The 16,622-nt window shown below is 50.3% G+C and overlaps 1 protein-coding gene across 3 annotated transcripts in view; it reads right to left on the bottom strand.

Annotated features, from left to right (window-relative positions):
• Positions 1-16,622, bottom strand: part of COL18A1 (collagen type XVIII alpha 1 chain) — a 128,421-nt gene that overhangs the window by 40,830 nt on the left and 70,969 nt on the right. For all 3 annotated transcript variants that reach the window (XM_074189938.1, XM_074189937.1, XM_074189936.1), the window contains one exon: positions 7,056-7,600. In XM_074189938.1, coding sequence (XP_074046039.1) covers positions 7,056-7,600 — 545 coding nt within the window. The remainder of the gene's footprint in view (positions 1-7,055; positions 7,601-16,622) is intronic.

Here is a 16,622-nt window from a genome sequence, read left to right on the forward strand (position 1 = left end):
AGTTCAGGGAGTACAGGGACAAGAAGCTTGGAAATGCAGAAAGGGGCTGGGGGATGGTGGGCCTGAGGGCCAAACTGAGCATTTTGTACCTGATTCTGGAGGTCCCAGAACTCCTGGAGGTTATTGAGGAAGGGAGTGACATGATCAGACCTACACTGGACACTGAGTGGTGGATGGACTGAGGCAGGGAGAGAGGTGAGCAAAGAGACAGCAAAGATGACTGGGTGGCTCTCAGAGGTCAGGATGGGCGGGAAATCGAAGGCATGCTCCTGGCAGGAGAAGCTGCCTTGGCAGCCTTGGCCCTCACCTCCTTTGTAGCCTTTCCTATAGGATTCTAGAGTCTGACAAATAAACATCTCAACCAATGCCTCTTAAGCAGCAACTGGGGCCAAGGGCCTGTCTGGGCTCTGCCAGACTCTCCAGTCCCTGAGGCAATCCCATCCTCTAAGGATGCCAGCTCCAGAGCCCAGGCCGATGGATGGGCCCAGCATTCAAGAAGGCTGTCTGAGCAAATCCCAGAAGTGACCCTCTTTTTCATAGGATGGGAAGCAGACCCTCAGCTAGCAGGAGAGTGAAGGATGGGTCCTCAGCCCTGCTTGGTGGCAGGTTTACTTTTGCAAAGGACCCTGGCACCAGGGAAGGCCCTGCAGTCTGCCCATTGCTGGCATTGATTAGCTGGAAACAAGGGGTCAGCAGAGCGGGGTTCCTCTTCGCCAGGCCATGGAAGGCCCCCCAGCTCTAAATTGCACAAGCCTCAGAAATCACTATGTTCTCATGGGAAATTCTTAGGCAACTTCCTACAGAAGTTAGTGCACAGTGCAGGCCCCTAGGCTCCATGGGCCAATCAGTCAACTGGGGAGCTGGGAAAGGGAGGGGGCTTAGAGGCTGCCTGGGAGGAGGAAGTCACCTCTCAGACCCAGACCTGGCTGCCCAAAATTCCCTAGCCTCATTGGGGGCGTTCCAGGAGGTCCCCGATGGCCTCAGGGGAGACTGCAAATATCTCCAAAGCAAGCATCACAAACCACAATGAACTTGGCTCCTCCTCCCAAGAACCTGTGTGGCAATCAGCCCAGAACAGGAGGAATCCTAGGCCTTGGGTCATGGCGGGCACACTAGCTCCAGTCTCCTCCAGAGGAAGTAACAGGAGTTCTTTCCCCCAGTGCAAAGAAAAGGTAGACGGGGGGTAAGGCCAGAGGGGGAATTCTTAACCCAACAAGGCTAAGAAGTGATCAGAAGAGAAGGATAATTTTAATTGCAGTCAATTGAAAAACTTAAATTGAAGAAAAGGCCACTAAACAAGGAAAGGAGCTGTTAAATCAGGGTACCTCACCAATATGAATGCATTGATTGTTATTTAACAGAAATCCACATCAACAGATCCACTGTTGGAGGAGTGTAAAGTGGCCCAATCAGCCTTGAAGAAATTTGGAATTATGGGAAGAAAGTGATCGAGAGGTTCATTCTCTTTTACCCAGTGATCCCATTGGTAGACCTAGACCCCAAAGAGATCAGTGACATAAACACTCCAAAATATTATTAGCAGCACTTTTTGTGGTAGCAAAGACTGGAAATAAAGGAGATGTCCATTGATGGAAGACTGGCCTAACCAGCTGTGGTCTGCACTGCAGATAACACTGAAGACAAAGGACCGTGAGATGCTGGGAAGACTTGCGTGAACTGATGCTGAGGGAAGTCACCACAGCCCTCCTGGTTATCATCATGAGGGGCCAACTGTCCCAGGCATTGTCCTTCAGGGGACCAGCCCTCGTAGCCATCATCATTCGGAGGACCAGCCCTCTGCACCAAATGCCCCACATGTAGGTGGTCAAGTCAATCTAGATGAAACAGTAGAACTCCCGAGGGAGAGAGAGTTGACAGAACAGTCAGATCACTGCCACCACTGGAAAGTATGAGGAAAGGGAGGTGTGGAAGGCACCCCTTGATTTTGTATTCAGAGGTCACCAAGGACCCTTGAGGAGGTCATTTGTTTGACTCAGGGAGATAGAAGAGAAAGACCAAAAGGGAAGTAGACATCAACTGTTGGGACATCTTTTTTTCAGGTTTATCAGCAAAAGGGCAGAGGAATTACAAGGAGCAAGGGAAACCTATTTTGTGAAGAGGGAAGCCTGGACACACTCAGCACTATAGGAGAAAGAAGGGAGGGGGGTGCCTCCTAAAGCCTGGTTCTGGAGGACTTAGGAGAGAATGAGGTGAAGGGTGCAGACAGTGGGCTTTGCCTTGGCAAGGAGGAGAGAATTCTGGAGGCTGGGGGGCTTCCATTAGAGGCCTCTGTGGGGTGGGAGAGTTTGATCTGTGGGGAGAAGAGAACAAAAGGTGCAAGGTCGAAGAACCAGGGTTCAAGCACATGGAGCATGGTGGACTGACCTCGAGGAAGAAGGCTCATTTACCACCCTTAAGGCAGCTGTGCTTTAGCAGGGGCATGTTTTTAGTTTTTAAAGTCCAGGACTTCACACCATTCACCATGTGAAAATCTTCTGGGGGGGGGACAAATGAGGGGGGGGAGCCAAGTCATCCTCCCAAATGGTCTAAAACCCGATAGGCTGAGTAACTCTGGGAGCCCCCAGGGCCTCTCCAGCCAGATCTCCTCAGCTCCTATGATTTCTGTCCTCATCTCCATGCTGCTCATTCCCAATTCTACTTATCCAGCCCTAACCTCTCTCTTACCCTCCAGGCTCACATCTCCCCCTGCCTATTGGATATCCCAAGGACATTTGGAATGCCACACGTTCAAAACATAGTTTGTTCTCTTCCCACCAGACTTTCCCCTTTTGCTAAGTGCCATCCTTTCAGCCCCAAGGCAAGCCTCATTGTCATCCTCAGTCCCCACTCTCTTTAATAACCCACCCAAAGTTAGGTGATTGCTAAGCCCACCATTTTTGCCTTCATGACAACTTTGGTATCTTTCCCCACCCTGGTGCAGGTCCTCATCACCTGAGCCTGGACTATGGTGATAGCTGCTGGGGGTGAAGAATGAGGGGAGGGGAGGTTGACTGGGAGGGGGTGGGGTCTACCTGCCTCCAGTCTCTCCCTCTCTCCCCATCTTGTTTTGTAAACTTCTGTGACTCCCATTGCCTCCAGGAGCAAATACAAAATACATTCTCTCGGCCCCCAGGCCCAAAACCACTGACCTTCCTGCCTCCCTTCAAATCCCAACTTCTCTAAGAACTCAATTTCTTGATTTCTTTTCCTGCCAGCACCTTCTCTCTGTGGCTCTTTCCGATTTAATGCTGCAGATGGCCTGTTTGTGCAGAGTTGTTGGCACACTGTCTCCCACTAGACTCTGGTCTTGGCCTTTCTCGGTACTCTATCACCGCCTGGTTCATGACCCCAAATCCTTTGGGGCCCCACTGGACCTCCTAGGGCCAATCCTGCAACCCCACAGGGAGGCGTGAGGACTCTTACTCATGGATCAGTGAGAGGAGGTTTGGCTTGGGTTGAAACAGAAGATCACATTTTTCATGTTAGTCTATCTCATTTTTGACTTTGGAATGTAGAGTGTGCACCATTTGGCCTTTCTTTAAAGGGCACTGCCCCCTCCCAGGTTGGCCCAGCCAAGGGGCTGGGCTAGGAGAAGGATGGCCTGCCATTAGGCTCCTGACCACTTCCCAAAGGAATGCTGGTGATCTACTGGGAGGGGGAGGAAGGATCCTTTCTGGATCCAGGCACAGGTAGAGTCCACTAAATTCATGGATGACACTGGACTGATACAGTAAGATCTTGAAATAGAGGAATCCTGGGCTGAATCAAAGATAAATTGAATAGGGGTGAATGGATGGTCTCACATTGGGACTAAAAAGACAAACCAGCTTCACAGTTACAAGATGGGAGAGGCATAGATGGGCAGGCACTAGTGAGCCAGAAAATGATCAGGGGCCTCAGTGGATGGCTAGCTTAATATGATATGGAGGCCAAAAAAGATCTGGTACAAACTTGTGTGACACAAGGAGGCACAGCTTCTAAGAACAAGAACAGACCACAATTGGCACATTGTACTCAGGGCTACATTTAGGCAGTAGCAAGGAAGTCGAAAGCTCTCGAGTTTGACCCACATGAGCAACCTGGCTTCTGGGTCTGAAGAGAAGGCTCAGGGAAGGCAGCCCAGCTGCCTTCAAGGGTCAGAGGGGTTATTGTGGGCAGGGGTCCACTCAGTTCTGCATGGCCTCAGGAGGCAGTATCAAGCTGAAGCTGAAGCGACCAAGCTTGGGCTCAGACAAGGAAAGGTTCCCAATGATGAGTCCTCTCACAGTGGAAGAGGCATCCTTGAATGGCTTTGTGCTCCCCCTTGTCAGGGATGTGGTCTACAGAGGAGATTCCAGTAGAGGCTGGTGGGATGGAGGTGACAACCATTCACCCTGGCCTTCCTGGCTTCTATTGGGCCACGGGACTCATAAGACAAAAGCCAAGATGCACATGAATCAGACCAGCTCAGACTCAGGAATCCTAGAGGGGTCCCTTAGCCCTGGAGAATCTCAGGTCTGGTGAGGTGATTGTGCCTCCAAGGCCTCCCATCATAGACTCAATGACCTCCAGACAGTCATCCCACCATGGCCAACCTGGGGAGGAGACGGAACTAGGACAAGTTGGTCTTCGAACCCAGCCCCACAGCTAATGCTTTTCTAGTTAAATTCCCCTAAGGAAAGACATCATTTCCATGTAGTGGAAAGATCATCTGACCAACTGGGCCTGCTTTCAGACTCCCCAGGAACAGCAGGGCTCAGACCCACAGAAAAGTTCAGGGGAGTCTTCTCCATGGGGGTCTGGGTCTCCTGGTCAGGTAAGACTCAGAGATGCTTGGGGACCACAGAGAGCTTTTGATCATTGTCCCAAACATGGCCCAAGGGGAAGGACAGAGCTCAAGGCAGGCAACCAGGGAAGATCTGGATGCTACTCCAGCTGGACCCTGCTGTGAGAAAGAAGGAGGAGGGAAGAACCGAGGAGGTCTTCTGGAAGCTTCCCAACCCTCAGGCAGCAGGAGGAGGATTGCCTCCCAACAACACCCCTATTCCCAAGCACCCCACCCACCACAATTTCCTTGTTAGATTAATGGGAGAGTTTATTTTTATTCCCCACATCAGAGCTCATTCCACAAACCTTGTGGTTCAACATCAAGGCGGCACAAATGGGACCTACCCCCCCACCATGGGAAGTTTTCTTGATCAAATAATAAGCACTGGTGCTTAATGTGTATTCAGCTCAGACTGAGGTGAAGGGGAACCACACACACACACACACACACACACACACACACACATTCATACAAACACATGCACCCTCCAGCCCTGCCCTCATAGAGCTCGCATCTTACTGGAACAGAATGATGCCAATGCTCCCAGTGAAATGACTCATTTTTGATTGGAGTTACCTGTAGCTGAGTCCGAGGCAGCAATGGAGCCCCCTTACAGGGCCAGTCTTAGGGGGCTGTCTAGGAAATTAGTCCTTCAAGAGCCATTTGGTTGAGGTTTCTCTCTCTGTGGGGCTTCCCATGTGCTCTGGGACAGCCTGGGACTTCAATAGACTCTCACAAAGAGACCCTGTGATAGTGCCAAGCCAAGGTCCTGGTACCTAGAGGAAGTCAGAGACTCCAGAGTCCTGTCTGAGGGCGAAGGTCAGTCAAAAGCCCCAAGAGTCAGTGTGGATGCCCCTCCCCAACAAGCAGGAGCTTGTCAGATGAAGAATTAGCCTTCTGTCTCCCTAAGGCCTCTCCCCCAGCCTTGCTCACAACACAACCAGCCCATTGTGGCTCCTTCCCTTCCTTCTCCATTGAGACTGGTTCAAAGTGAGGAGGATGAGAAGGAGGAGGATACCCTACAAGAACTGGAAACCCAAGGCCAAGGAGAACCCTTGCTCTCCAAGGAAGGTCATCTGCAAGGCCACACATCTCCTCTGCTCTCAGTTCTGGAGCAGGGGCTGGTCCAGTATCTGTGACAAGTAAAGTGCCCAGAGCATCTCACCCAGCATGGTGACCTGAACACCCAGCCTTGATGGCCCAAAGAGGGCCCCAGACAAGGGAGGCGGGGTGGGGGAGATCAAATAATCAATTAGTCTGGTGTCACTGGCCCTCTGTTCAAATCCTGTTTCTGATACTAAGCCTAGGGACGTGGTCCATGCTGCAGCACTCCTTCCCTGCCCCCTCCACCGGTCCCTGCTCTCCAACGATTCACCAGAAGCTGTTGCCCAGTGACAGAGGGTGCTGGAGGGTCTGGCCAGGCAACCACACCCAACTGAGAGGCATGAAACAGTGTCTGGCCATGGAGGGGACCCCCACATACCATGAGTAGCAGTCAGTACAATTCTAGGCCACAAGGTCCCATGGGTATCAGAGGCTACAGGAGACCTCAAGAGGCAATCCTGATTCCTGCCTCATTTTATTGAGGAAGAAACTGGGTCCGGGAGAGTGACCAGCTCCCCATAGAAAACCAATGGCAGAGGGTGGATTTGAACTCAGGTCCTCTTGACTCTCTTGTACTACCCAGCAACCCCTAGACTTGTCTCTGTGATATGCTAGGGTTGAAAAATCCTTTCACCTGGGGGCATCCCTTTAGTAGCCAGTCCTTCTAGATGTAGCCGCCCCCCCCAGGCTAGAATCCTACCTGGCTTGGTGGAAACTTCCAGACTTTCTGCTTTACTTGGAGAGCCTTGAGGCATTTCTACCATGTGAGCACAGTGTCAGAGACTGCAAAGGTGCCACCTGCCAGGCAGGGGCTACAGCAGTGCCTCCCCACAGGCATTACTGGAGGACTGGGGAAGTTCTAAGACTTTGCCAGGGGTTCTAAATCATCCAAAAGAATCCCAAAGCTCTGGACAGCTCATGTCAACCAACATGCTCTATGGGAGCTCAGACCCCTCCTATGAAAACCAGCCCCAGCCCCAACTCAGGCAGTTCCTGTATTGGCCAGTGCTAAGGTCTAGCACAGATATCAGCCCCCCACCCCTAGCAGCCTCCAAGAGCTGGGCATCTGAATTTTCTGGCTTCAGGATTGGAGGGGGGCACACCAATGCCTTGGGTCCTCATCAACACAGACAAAGCCTCCTACCTCGAACTTATCAGGGTCAGCTCTTCCAGCATGGGCCACAAAGAGGCCTGCACCATCCTCCACCTCCAGCTCCTGGGAGGAGCGCTCCAGGTGGAGCCTCTGAACCACCTTACAGTTCACATGCAGGGTGACCTCATTGGAGACCACACTGATGGAAAAGCGTGTCCACTGATTCACGAAGGAAGGCAGGCTGAAGACAGCGGCAGTGTGTGTCTCCGTCACCTCAGACTCCGTGTAGAAGAAGAGAATGTCTTGCCTGCCCCCGTAGGGGCTCGAGAGCTTCACGCCCATGACGATGATGCTCTGCATCATGTCAGTGAGTGCCAGCAGCACCCCGGCCTTCTCAGTGGTGGGCTTGATGTGGAAGATCAGCAAGAAGTCTCGGTAGAAGGGGTTGGGCACATAGGAACGGGCCACCACCCCGCTGTGGGCCTTTGGCTCAAAGACATAGGCTACGCCGACATCAGGGTCATCGATCTGATAGACGTGCCTGGGGGGAGGCTGTCCCAGGAGTTGAAAGAGGGTCACGTCAACTTCAAAGACTTCTGGAAAAGAAGAGAAATGATGGGCTCTGTGAGGTCTGGCAGAGTGCAACCCCCTCCCCAGGAGACCCCCACTCTTCAGTGAAGCAGCAGGTTTGTCAGTGGGAAGGAGAGCATCAGGAATAGTAAGAGGAGAAACTGAGGCACAGGAACCAATATGAGAGCACTAGTGGCAAAAGGAGATGGGGATCTCTCCCCCGATGGTGGCCACAGATGATGAGAATCAGAATCTCCAGCCCTGGAGTTGGCTCCTGGGCTTCCCCTGAACACCCCTAGAGCCATGGAGATGCTTGTGTAAGAGAAAGCAGGTGGGGGTCAATGCCTCTGTTGGTCTCAGGAGCCAGGAAACACGAGGGGACTTGCCAAGGAATCCTGAAGGACCTCCCTTGGACATTCTGACATCTAAACTCCAAAGGAAATGGGACCCTGTCCCAGAAAGGTTTCCTTCTTCTTCCACCGAGTCAAAACCCAGGCCTTGTGCCAGCTAGGGAGGGTTTCAGTCCTGTACTCCCATCGAAGAATGCCAGTCACACTCAGGGATACAAAGGCATCATCTGTCATCACCATATACCCCATTACAGAGGATCACAGGGCAGATTTAGAACTGGATGGAGCTCTGGAAGCCAACAAGACCCCTCATTTTACAGATTTGGAATCTGAGGCAGATAGAGGTTCAGTGACTCACACAACTAGGAAGGGCCTGAGGTCAGATATGAAATGGGATAGTCCTAACTCCTGAGTCCTGAGTTTTATATGTGTATGTGTGCACGCATCCCATCACCTGCTGCCTATAGCTAAGCAAAATGCTTCCTTAGAAGGTTTTTGGGTCATCAATCCTTCCTGAGTCTCTGGGGCTGTGGTTCTGCATGGGGCATGAGGGTGTGGAGCCCAATAGGGACAAGCAAGCTCCTGTGCTGTGGCACTGCCCTGCCTCAGAGCCAGGAAAGCCAGATCCTAGCTTTCTCAGGCATGGGAGAAGAGCATTGGGGGGCACTGGGGAGGAGGCCAAGTCCAATAAAGCCCCTCCCACAGATGGGCTCAGGGGTTCTCCCCCTCCACCCACCCCCACTTCCATCCCACTGAGGGTCAGAGGACTGCTTTCCTGGGCAAACCAAAGCTCCCAAGAAAGGAAAAGCCAGGACTTTCACCTAGTGAGACGGTGAGGCCCTGGAGGCATCATTGGCTGGGACCCAGCCCCAACCCCCAACCCCAGCTTCTGATTCTGTAAAATAGGGGGAGCCCAGGGAGAGGGACCGAAGCCACCCCAGAGAGCATTATCTCTGGTCTGCATCACTGGCAAAGATCCAGATTCATCTCCCCTAAAATTGCCTTCCCACTGGGTGATGAGCCACGCAGGTAACCTTGGAAAACTCTGATCCAAATCATTGGCAAACCTCAGTCCTGTGTCCTCCCTCCCAGCACCAGGACTTGGAGGGGTCCCAAGCCGGTGATGCTAAGCACCTTGGACCTGGGCTATGCTGCCAGCACCATGGCTAATGACCACCCACCGCCATGATCGTGAGCACTGGAGGGGAGGGGGAAGGGAAAGGGAGGGGGTGATGCAGCTCCAACCCAACTCAGGCTCTCAGGGCAGCAGCAGTCATCCATCGTGATGGAATGATGGATGGCACTTTTCTGGAGGACTGAGAGAAACTGTCCCCTGCAGTGAGCTACAAGTGCGGAACTGGGGCTCAGAAGGGGTGAGGTGACTGGTGCACAGTCAAACATCCTAGAAGTCTAGGATTCCAGCTCCTGGACCCCTGGGATCACATAGCCACCCAGAATTACCCAATAATGGGGGAAGATTGTCAGAAACAAAGGATCTCAGAGGATCTCTGAATTGGCTGGGCCTCAGTTTCCCATCTGTAAAATGAGAAAATAGGATTAAATGACCTTTGAGGTTTATTACAACTTTAGCACTTATCACATAATCCAGTCCCAACCTGCCTGTGCATCTTCTCTGTTCACATCCTCCATTTATTTGGAAGGCCTTCAGATGGGGAGCTTATCCCCCCTTCCCAAATCATCATCCTGGTAACTTCCACTTATCCTGAAAACCATCTTAAAGAACAGGCTGGTCCAGGCAGGAGAAGAGACAAGTCTCGGGCTGATCCACTGCATTTTGGGGAGCTCTGTGATGTAGCTAGGCAGCCTGGGGAAACCCCTCCTGAGGCCAGGGCTTTCCATCTACTACTGACCACAAAGCTGACAACAATCAATTGATCAAAAAAGAGCTGATGAGGCAGGCTCTGGTGAATTCTGAGTTTACTTTATACTGCTCCTCTAGAACAAATACACACCCAAGATGAACTTGAGAACTCAACCAGTAAATGGTCCTCAAAGAGACCAATCACACATTGTGGCCTCTGATGACCTGGAGATAATGCTGACCCATGCACACCAAAGAACACCATTTTTATTAGGTGTCATTGTATTCATGACCTCTAAACTACATGAACCAAAAAACTCTCAAAATCCAGAGGCCTACAAGAAGATCAAGGGAATATTGGAAAAAAGGCAAAGGAAAGTGCCATATTGCCTAAGAAATAAAGGGGTGACTCAGAGGACTGGATGATGACTAATACTAATGACCATAGGAACCTAATGCTTGATAAACCCAAGGATCCAGGTTTTTAAAACAATAACTCACTATTTGACAAAAACTGCTATAAAATCTGGAAAATAGTATGACAGAACCTAGGCATAGACCTACATCTCACATCACATATGTCAGATCTATGGAGAAGGAAAGAATTTATGACCAAGCAAGAGAAAGAAAGCATGAAGAAATGGAAAATAGACAACTCTGTTTACATTAAACTAAAAAGTTTTGTACAAACAAAACCAATGCAACCAAACCTTGAAGGAAAGTGGAAAGCTGGTAAACATTTTTTGCAGCCAGTGTCTGATAAAGGCCTCATTTCTAAAAAATATAGAGAAATGAGTCAAATTTATAAGAATACAAGTCATACCCTAATTTATAAATGGTCACAGTTTTCAAATGAAGACAACAAAGCTTTCCATAATTATATGAAAAATATTCTAAATCACTCTTGATTAGAGAAATGCAACTTAATACTCTGACATACCACCTCGTGCCTATTAGATTGACTAATATGACAGAAGATGTGGGAAAATTGGAATACTATTGCATTGTTAGTGGAGTTGTGAACTGATCCAACTACTCTGGAGAGCAATTTGGAACTATGCCAGAAAGGCAATCAATTGTGCATACCCTTTGATCCAGCAATACCAGCACTAGGTCTGTATACCAAAGAGATTATTTTTTTAAAAAAAGCAAAAAGGACCCACATGTACAAAAGTATTTATAGTAGTTCCTTTGTGGTGTCAAGTTTAAGGGGATGCCCATCAATTGGGTAATGACTGAACAACTTGTGGTATAGGATTGTGATGGAATACTATTGGGCTATAAGAAATGATGAGCAGGGAGATTTCAGAAAAACCTGGAAGATTTACATGAACTTATTTAAAGTGAAGTTAGCAAACCAGAAAAACATTGTACACCCAGTCATAACAATATTGTATGATAAAAAAAAACTGTGAATGCCAGCTCATCTCAGCAATCTAGTAATCCCAAGCCAATTCCAAAGGACTCATGATGGAAAATACCATCCACACCCAGAGGAAGAACTGTGGAGCCAGATCAAAGCAGGTGATTTTCACTTTATCTTTTCTTGTGTTTTTCCTTTCGCTCCATTTCTTCTTTCATGGTTATGACTAATGTGGACAAATGTTTTGCATGATTACACACACATAACCTGTTATCAGATTGCTTACTATCTTAGGGAGGAGGAAGGGGAGGGAAGGAGAAAAACCTGGGACTCATAGTCTTATTAAAGAGGAATGTTGAAAATTGTCTTTACATGTGAGTAGAAAAATAAAATATTATTTACATTAAAAATTTTTAAAATCCAGAAACCTAAGAGAGGGGACCGGGACCAAGATGGAACACAATGAAGCCATATCATCCCTGTCCTACCCCCCCCCCCAGGGGCCTGGACCAAGGAGCCTGCAGGGAGGATTGTTCTCATTCTCCTCCCCCTTTAATTCAAGTACAAACAACAGGAAATGTACAGTCATGGGAGAGGGGTTTGTCTTAGTTCTGCTTCTATAAGAACCCCATTGGGAAAGATAGGAGTTCGATGACTTATCCTCAACATTTTGATGACACGTCCCCAGCACTGGTGAGTACTTTCCTCCTCCGCAGTGGGACCTGGTGAGGCAGAGGAGGAGGAGGAGGGGGAAGAAGAAAAAGAGGAGAGGAGGGAAGAGAGAACAGAAAGAGGAGGAGAAAGAGGAAGAAGAGGAGGGAAGAGGGAGCAGGAGAAAGAGGTAGAGGAGGAAAAGAAAGAAAGAAAAAAGAGGCTGAGGGAAGGGGCTGCAGGAAGAGGAAGGGTAAGAGGAAGAAGAGGAAGAGGGGAGAAGAAAGAAGAGGAGAAAGAGGAAGAAGAGGAGGGAAGAGGGGCAGGATGAGGAAAAGGAAGAGGAAAGGAGAACAGGACAAGGAAGAGGAGAAGGAGGATATCCATCTCCCTTTCAGAAATCTAAAACCCTTTATGTAGATATAGTTCCATTTGGAAGAACCTTGAGGTTTGCAAAGGGCCTTCATAGAATATCTTGATTGATTCTTACAATAAATTATAGCTCCCCTTTTATAGAGGAGGGGCCTAAGGGTCAACAAGAGAAAGAGACTGGTCCAAGGTCACACAACCAGCAAGCATCTAAGGTGGGATTTCCACTCTGGTTTTGTGCCTCCAGGTCCAGTGTCCATCCACCTTCCCATGATGGTGGTAGGATCTATCATTGACTGATCAGGATTTCTTGGGGACTTTTCCAGAGTTCTGCATCCTTGTGAGGTCAATGAGCCCTTTCTGCCTAAGCAGAGATGAGCCCAAGTGCCCAAGGAAGGAAGCCAGGTCTGAGCCCAAGAACTGGTTTTGGGATGCGCCTGGGCTCACAAGGGGTGAAGAATCAGGGCTCCTTGTGGAGAAGAGCCCCAGGCAGGCACCAGGAAGTCCCTCCTGACTGTTTCCCCTCTATCTGAGTAAGGGAAGCATCATCTTCCCAGAGTAGGGATGTGAGATGACTTCAAAGAGACTAGTGACCCAGAAGACAGGTTTCTTCCTTCCGTAACAAAGCACCTTCAGCCATTGCCATAAACAAGGAAATGTAAACACAGCAGTTCAGGACTCGCCCCCACTAAACCTCGGCCCCAGAAATGTGAGACCTGGTGACCTCCTCCCCCACCCTGGAGAAATGGCTTTCAGGGATCCATTCTTGGCGAGTGGACAATCACCCCCTTCAGGGGAATCAGAAAGAATTACTTTGAGAAAAGGAATTTGGTAAATCCAAGATTCTGGCTAATGACTCACCCATCTTCTTGGGAGAATGAGTCTATTTTGTGAAACGTTTTATACACAAAAAAATGATTCTCCAGATGCCAATCCCAACCATCTGGTCTCCCCAGCTGCTGTGTGGGGGCTTCGATTCATGCCTTTAATAAAAGAGTTTGTGAGTGGACCAATCTACAGAAGGAGAGTTACCATGCTAGCACTCCACAGTCCTGCTCATGGCCCTGGCAGCAGACAGGAGCCCCAAGATCGAGTTGGGATCGACCCCCTTCTTTCCACTCAGAGGCTCCGGAGATGACTGAGTCAGCTGTGATTCACAGGCCTTCTCTGCAGGCAGCTGAATCATCACACAGCATCACAGGAGGAGGCTGGCCTCTTGGCTACACTTTTTTAGACTGCAATCTTAAAGTTTTTGCTTCAAGGAAGAACAAGCAGCAAATGACGCTCCCATTTGTGAAACTGGTTACCAGGAGACTATATTGATTAGGGAGGGTCTCCAGGGCAAGCCAGGATGGGCTGAATATGGATCTTGGTGGGGAATGGAATTCATTGGCTGGCTGCCATTTTCATGCCCCAACCCTGATGCGACACCTCCTCATGCCATGACTAACCGAGCCCTTGGGGTCTCAGGTCTGAAAACTTGGAGAGCCCAGACCCAGGTCTGGCAAAAGAGGGGAAGTTGGGGGCTAATGCAAGATCATCCACCACTGATGGTTGGGGGTTGCCATCAGACTCACTAATCAAGAGGTCCTACAGTCCCAAAGTAAAAGCCACTCATTCCACCATTGTGGATAACAGGATGAGCTAACTTACAAAACTGCTCCATCCAGATTTCTATCTCTAAAGCATGATCCCCATATCTCCACTGCATATAGACAGTGAGTTGGCAGAAGAGGAGAGGGAGGGGACTGGAAAAGAGTAAAATATTTTTAATAACCTCAAATTCTCCCAGAAACACAGAGTCAACTATTAATGCCAATTAAACAATCAAAGAAACAAATGATTTTAAAAGATTAGATAAGGGATTGTCAGAAGAATGTAAGGAAGGCTGCAGCATAAGGGCCAGCCTACCTGGGAGCCCTTCTGGGAGAGTGCAGACCAGCCTCATAGGTCAGGTCGCCATCTGTGTCTCTAAAGAGCCTCCCCAGACTGAGGAGCTCCCAGTTCCAGTGGGGACCCTGGGAGCTTCTTTCACTGACCAGTCCTGGCCAGGGCTGTGAATGACAGACCACCCTCCCTTCAAGAGTCTGGGTGCACGTCCATCACTGGATCTCTGCCACCCCACATTCACTCAGTGGGGCAGGGATGTCTGACCCTACCCTTAGCAGACTCAGACCCTTGACCAGGTCATGATATTGGGCCTTTGAGTAGTGCCAAGGCCTCTTGACTTTCAGCTCCAGACTCTGTCCAGGAGACCCGCTGCCTCAGATTGACCAGGAATCCCAACCACACTCATGCTTAGCCACAGCCTGCAATGTGCTGCATTTTACAGATGAGGAAACTGAGGCTCTGAGAGGCAAAGCTGTCTTAGAGCCATCCCGGAGCAAGTTAGGGCAATGGGAAGTCTTGGAAAGGACTTGGAAAGTCCCTTGGCTCCAAAACTTTCCAGCTGGAGGATTGCGAACAAGTCTGATGCTTGAGGCCAGGGTCTTTATCACTTCCCCCAGTCCTGGGATGGCGCAAGGGGTTAAGCCTGCTGATTGTCTAGGGCATGGGGGAAGGACCATGAGGGAACTTTCAGTGCCTCAGATCTATCCAGGACCCACCAGCCAAAAGATTTTACATATGAGGAAACTGAGGCAGACAGAGGTGAAGTGACTTGCCCAGGGTCACACAGCTAGGATATAACTGAGGCCAAATATGAACCCAGGTTTCCCCAACTCTAAGTTCAATATATCTACAGTCCTTCACCACCAATAATGCTGAAAGTTCTTAGGGCAGGGGTCAGGTCTTAGTCATCCCGTATGTCCCTGAATCAGCATTGACTGATTGAATGAACAAAGCCAAGAAGACCTCAATGTCAAACCATTTAGGAAGAAGAGAGCCAGGCCCTGCAGTATTGAGTGACATGGTCTGCTGGCCCATTTTGTGGCTGTCAGTCCCTGAATGTCTCCGGCCCAAACAGATGCAAAACCCTCTCAGAAAAGGGCCTTTGGCTGCGGCCCTGGGGACTTGGTGGGAAGATGGGGGCCAGAGAAGAGAAAGGGGGACAGGCAGGAAGGCACCTCCATGAAAAGCACCCATTAAATGCACTGCCATCCCCACTAGGGTCGATCCTTGCTCCCATCCCTGCTGACTGAAGGCAGCAGGGGTCTTGGCCTCAGAGACCAGAAGGGCTTTACCTCCCCAGGAATGACCCTGGGGGAAATAGTTTCCATTTCAGGAATGAGTATCTGGCCCTGGCTTCATGAGCCAGTGCTCACTCATAGACACAGCAACAGCTAAGAAGACCTGGGTTTGAATTTCACCTTCAAATAATGTCTGCTATTTGTTCTAGGCAAATCACTTCAGTCCCTGCACCTCAGTTCCCTCACCTATAAAATGTGGACAATGCCACCAGCAGTCCAGAGACCAGGGCCGAGGAGGAAGATCTCAGCCAGCTCCCCAAGAGTGCAAGGAGACCTTGGCTGACCCCAGGGCCTCAGCTCAGACCTGGAACTGCTGCTTCTCTGGTGCACAGCCCCCCACCCCAACACCCCACCCTTCCCCTGCCCCGTGGGTCTCCTCTCCCCACTCCAAAGCCAGGCCCAGTAGGTGGCCTGGTGACTGGCATACCTGAAGTGATTAATAAATGCTTGCTTGCCCCTCAATAGGCCTCATCTTGTTCAGCTTCCTTGAATTTACAGAGGAGGAAGTCGAGGCCTCGAAAGGTAAGGAGTGAGCCCAGAGTCCCACGGGCAGAAAGTAGGTGGCAGAGCCACGTCCCCACCACTGTCCCCTCTGTACAACCCCACTTCTGTTTTATCACCCACTGTGATTGGCTAGAATGGTGTCGATTAGATGTTCCATGGGATCTGGGTCGGGAAACCTGAGACTTGGACTCCCACAGCTCTGGATTCCAATTCTGACCCAGACACTTTCTAACACAAGTTACGTGCTCTTCCTGGGCCAGTTTCCCTCCTTTGGGAGGTGAAGGAGCCAGGATGGACAAACCCCTGGCTCTGAGTCTCTGCCTCTGACCTGGATTCTTGCCCAGGCTTGCCTGCTCACTGGGGCAGGGCCCTCTCTGCCCAGATGACCTGGGCAGGGGGAGGGGCTGGGGGGGGAGAAGCCAGAATGTGAAGCCAAGTTGAGAGGTGGAAGGAATTGAGGATGCTAATGACTGTGAGAGCCTGCCTGTCAAGGGTCCTGTACCCACCAGACCTGCTCACACTGGCGCTACTGAGGCAGGGACTTGTGCAGCCTCCTATCTGCCCCTTCAGGATGGCAGGGAGGAGGGTGGCACCAGAGGCCCCATCTCTGTGCTCCATGCACAGGGGACTGAAGAGAAGTCCCGAAGGCACTAAAGACAGTCCCTCCATTATGGGGGTTCTCCCAGCTTGGGGCAGACCCCCAGCGGCAGCCCCGTGGTCAAAGCAGCCCCACTTGTCTGTCCCACTCCAGAGCCCCCTTCCCTGGGAAGGCTGAGGAGGAGAGCCACCACTAACCCCAAG

This window comes from Macrotis lagotis, chromosome 5 (genome assembly GCF_037893015.1).
Source record: "Macrotis lagotis isolate mMagLag1 chromosome 5, bilby.v1.9.chrom.fasta, whole genome shotgun sequence".
Classification (NCBI taxonomy): Eukaryota; Metazoa; Chordata; class Mammalia; order Peramelemorphia; family Peramelidae; genus Macrotis; species Macrotis lagotis.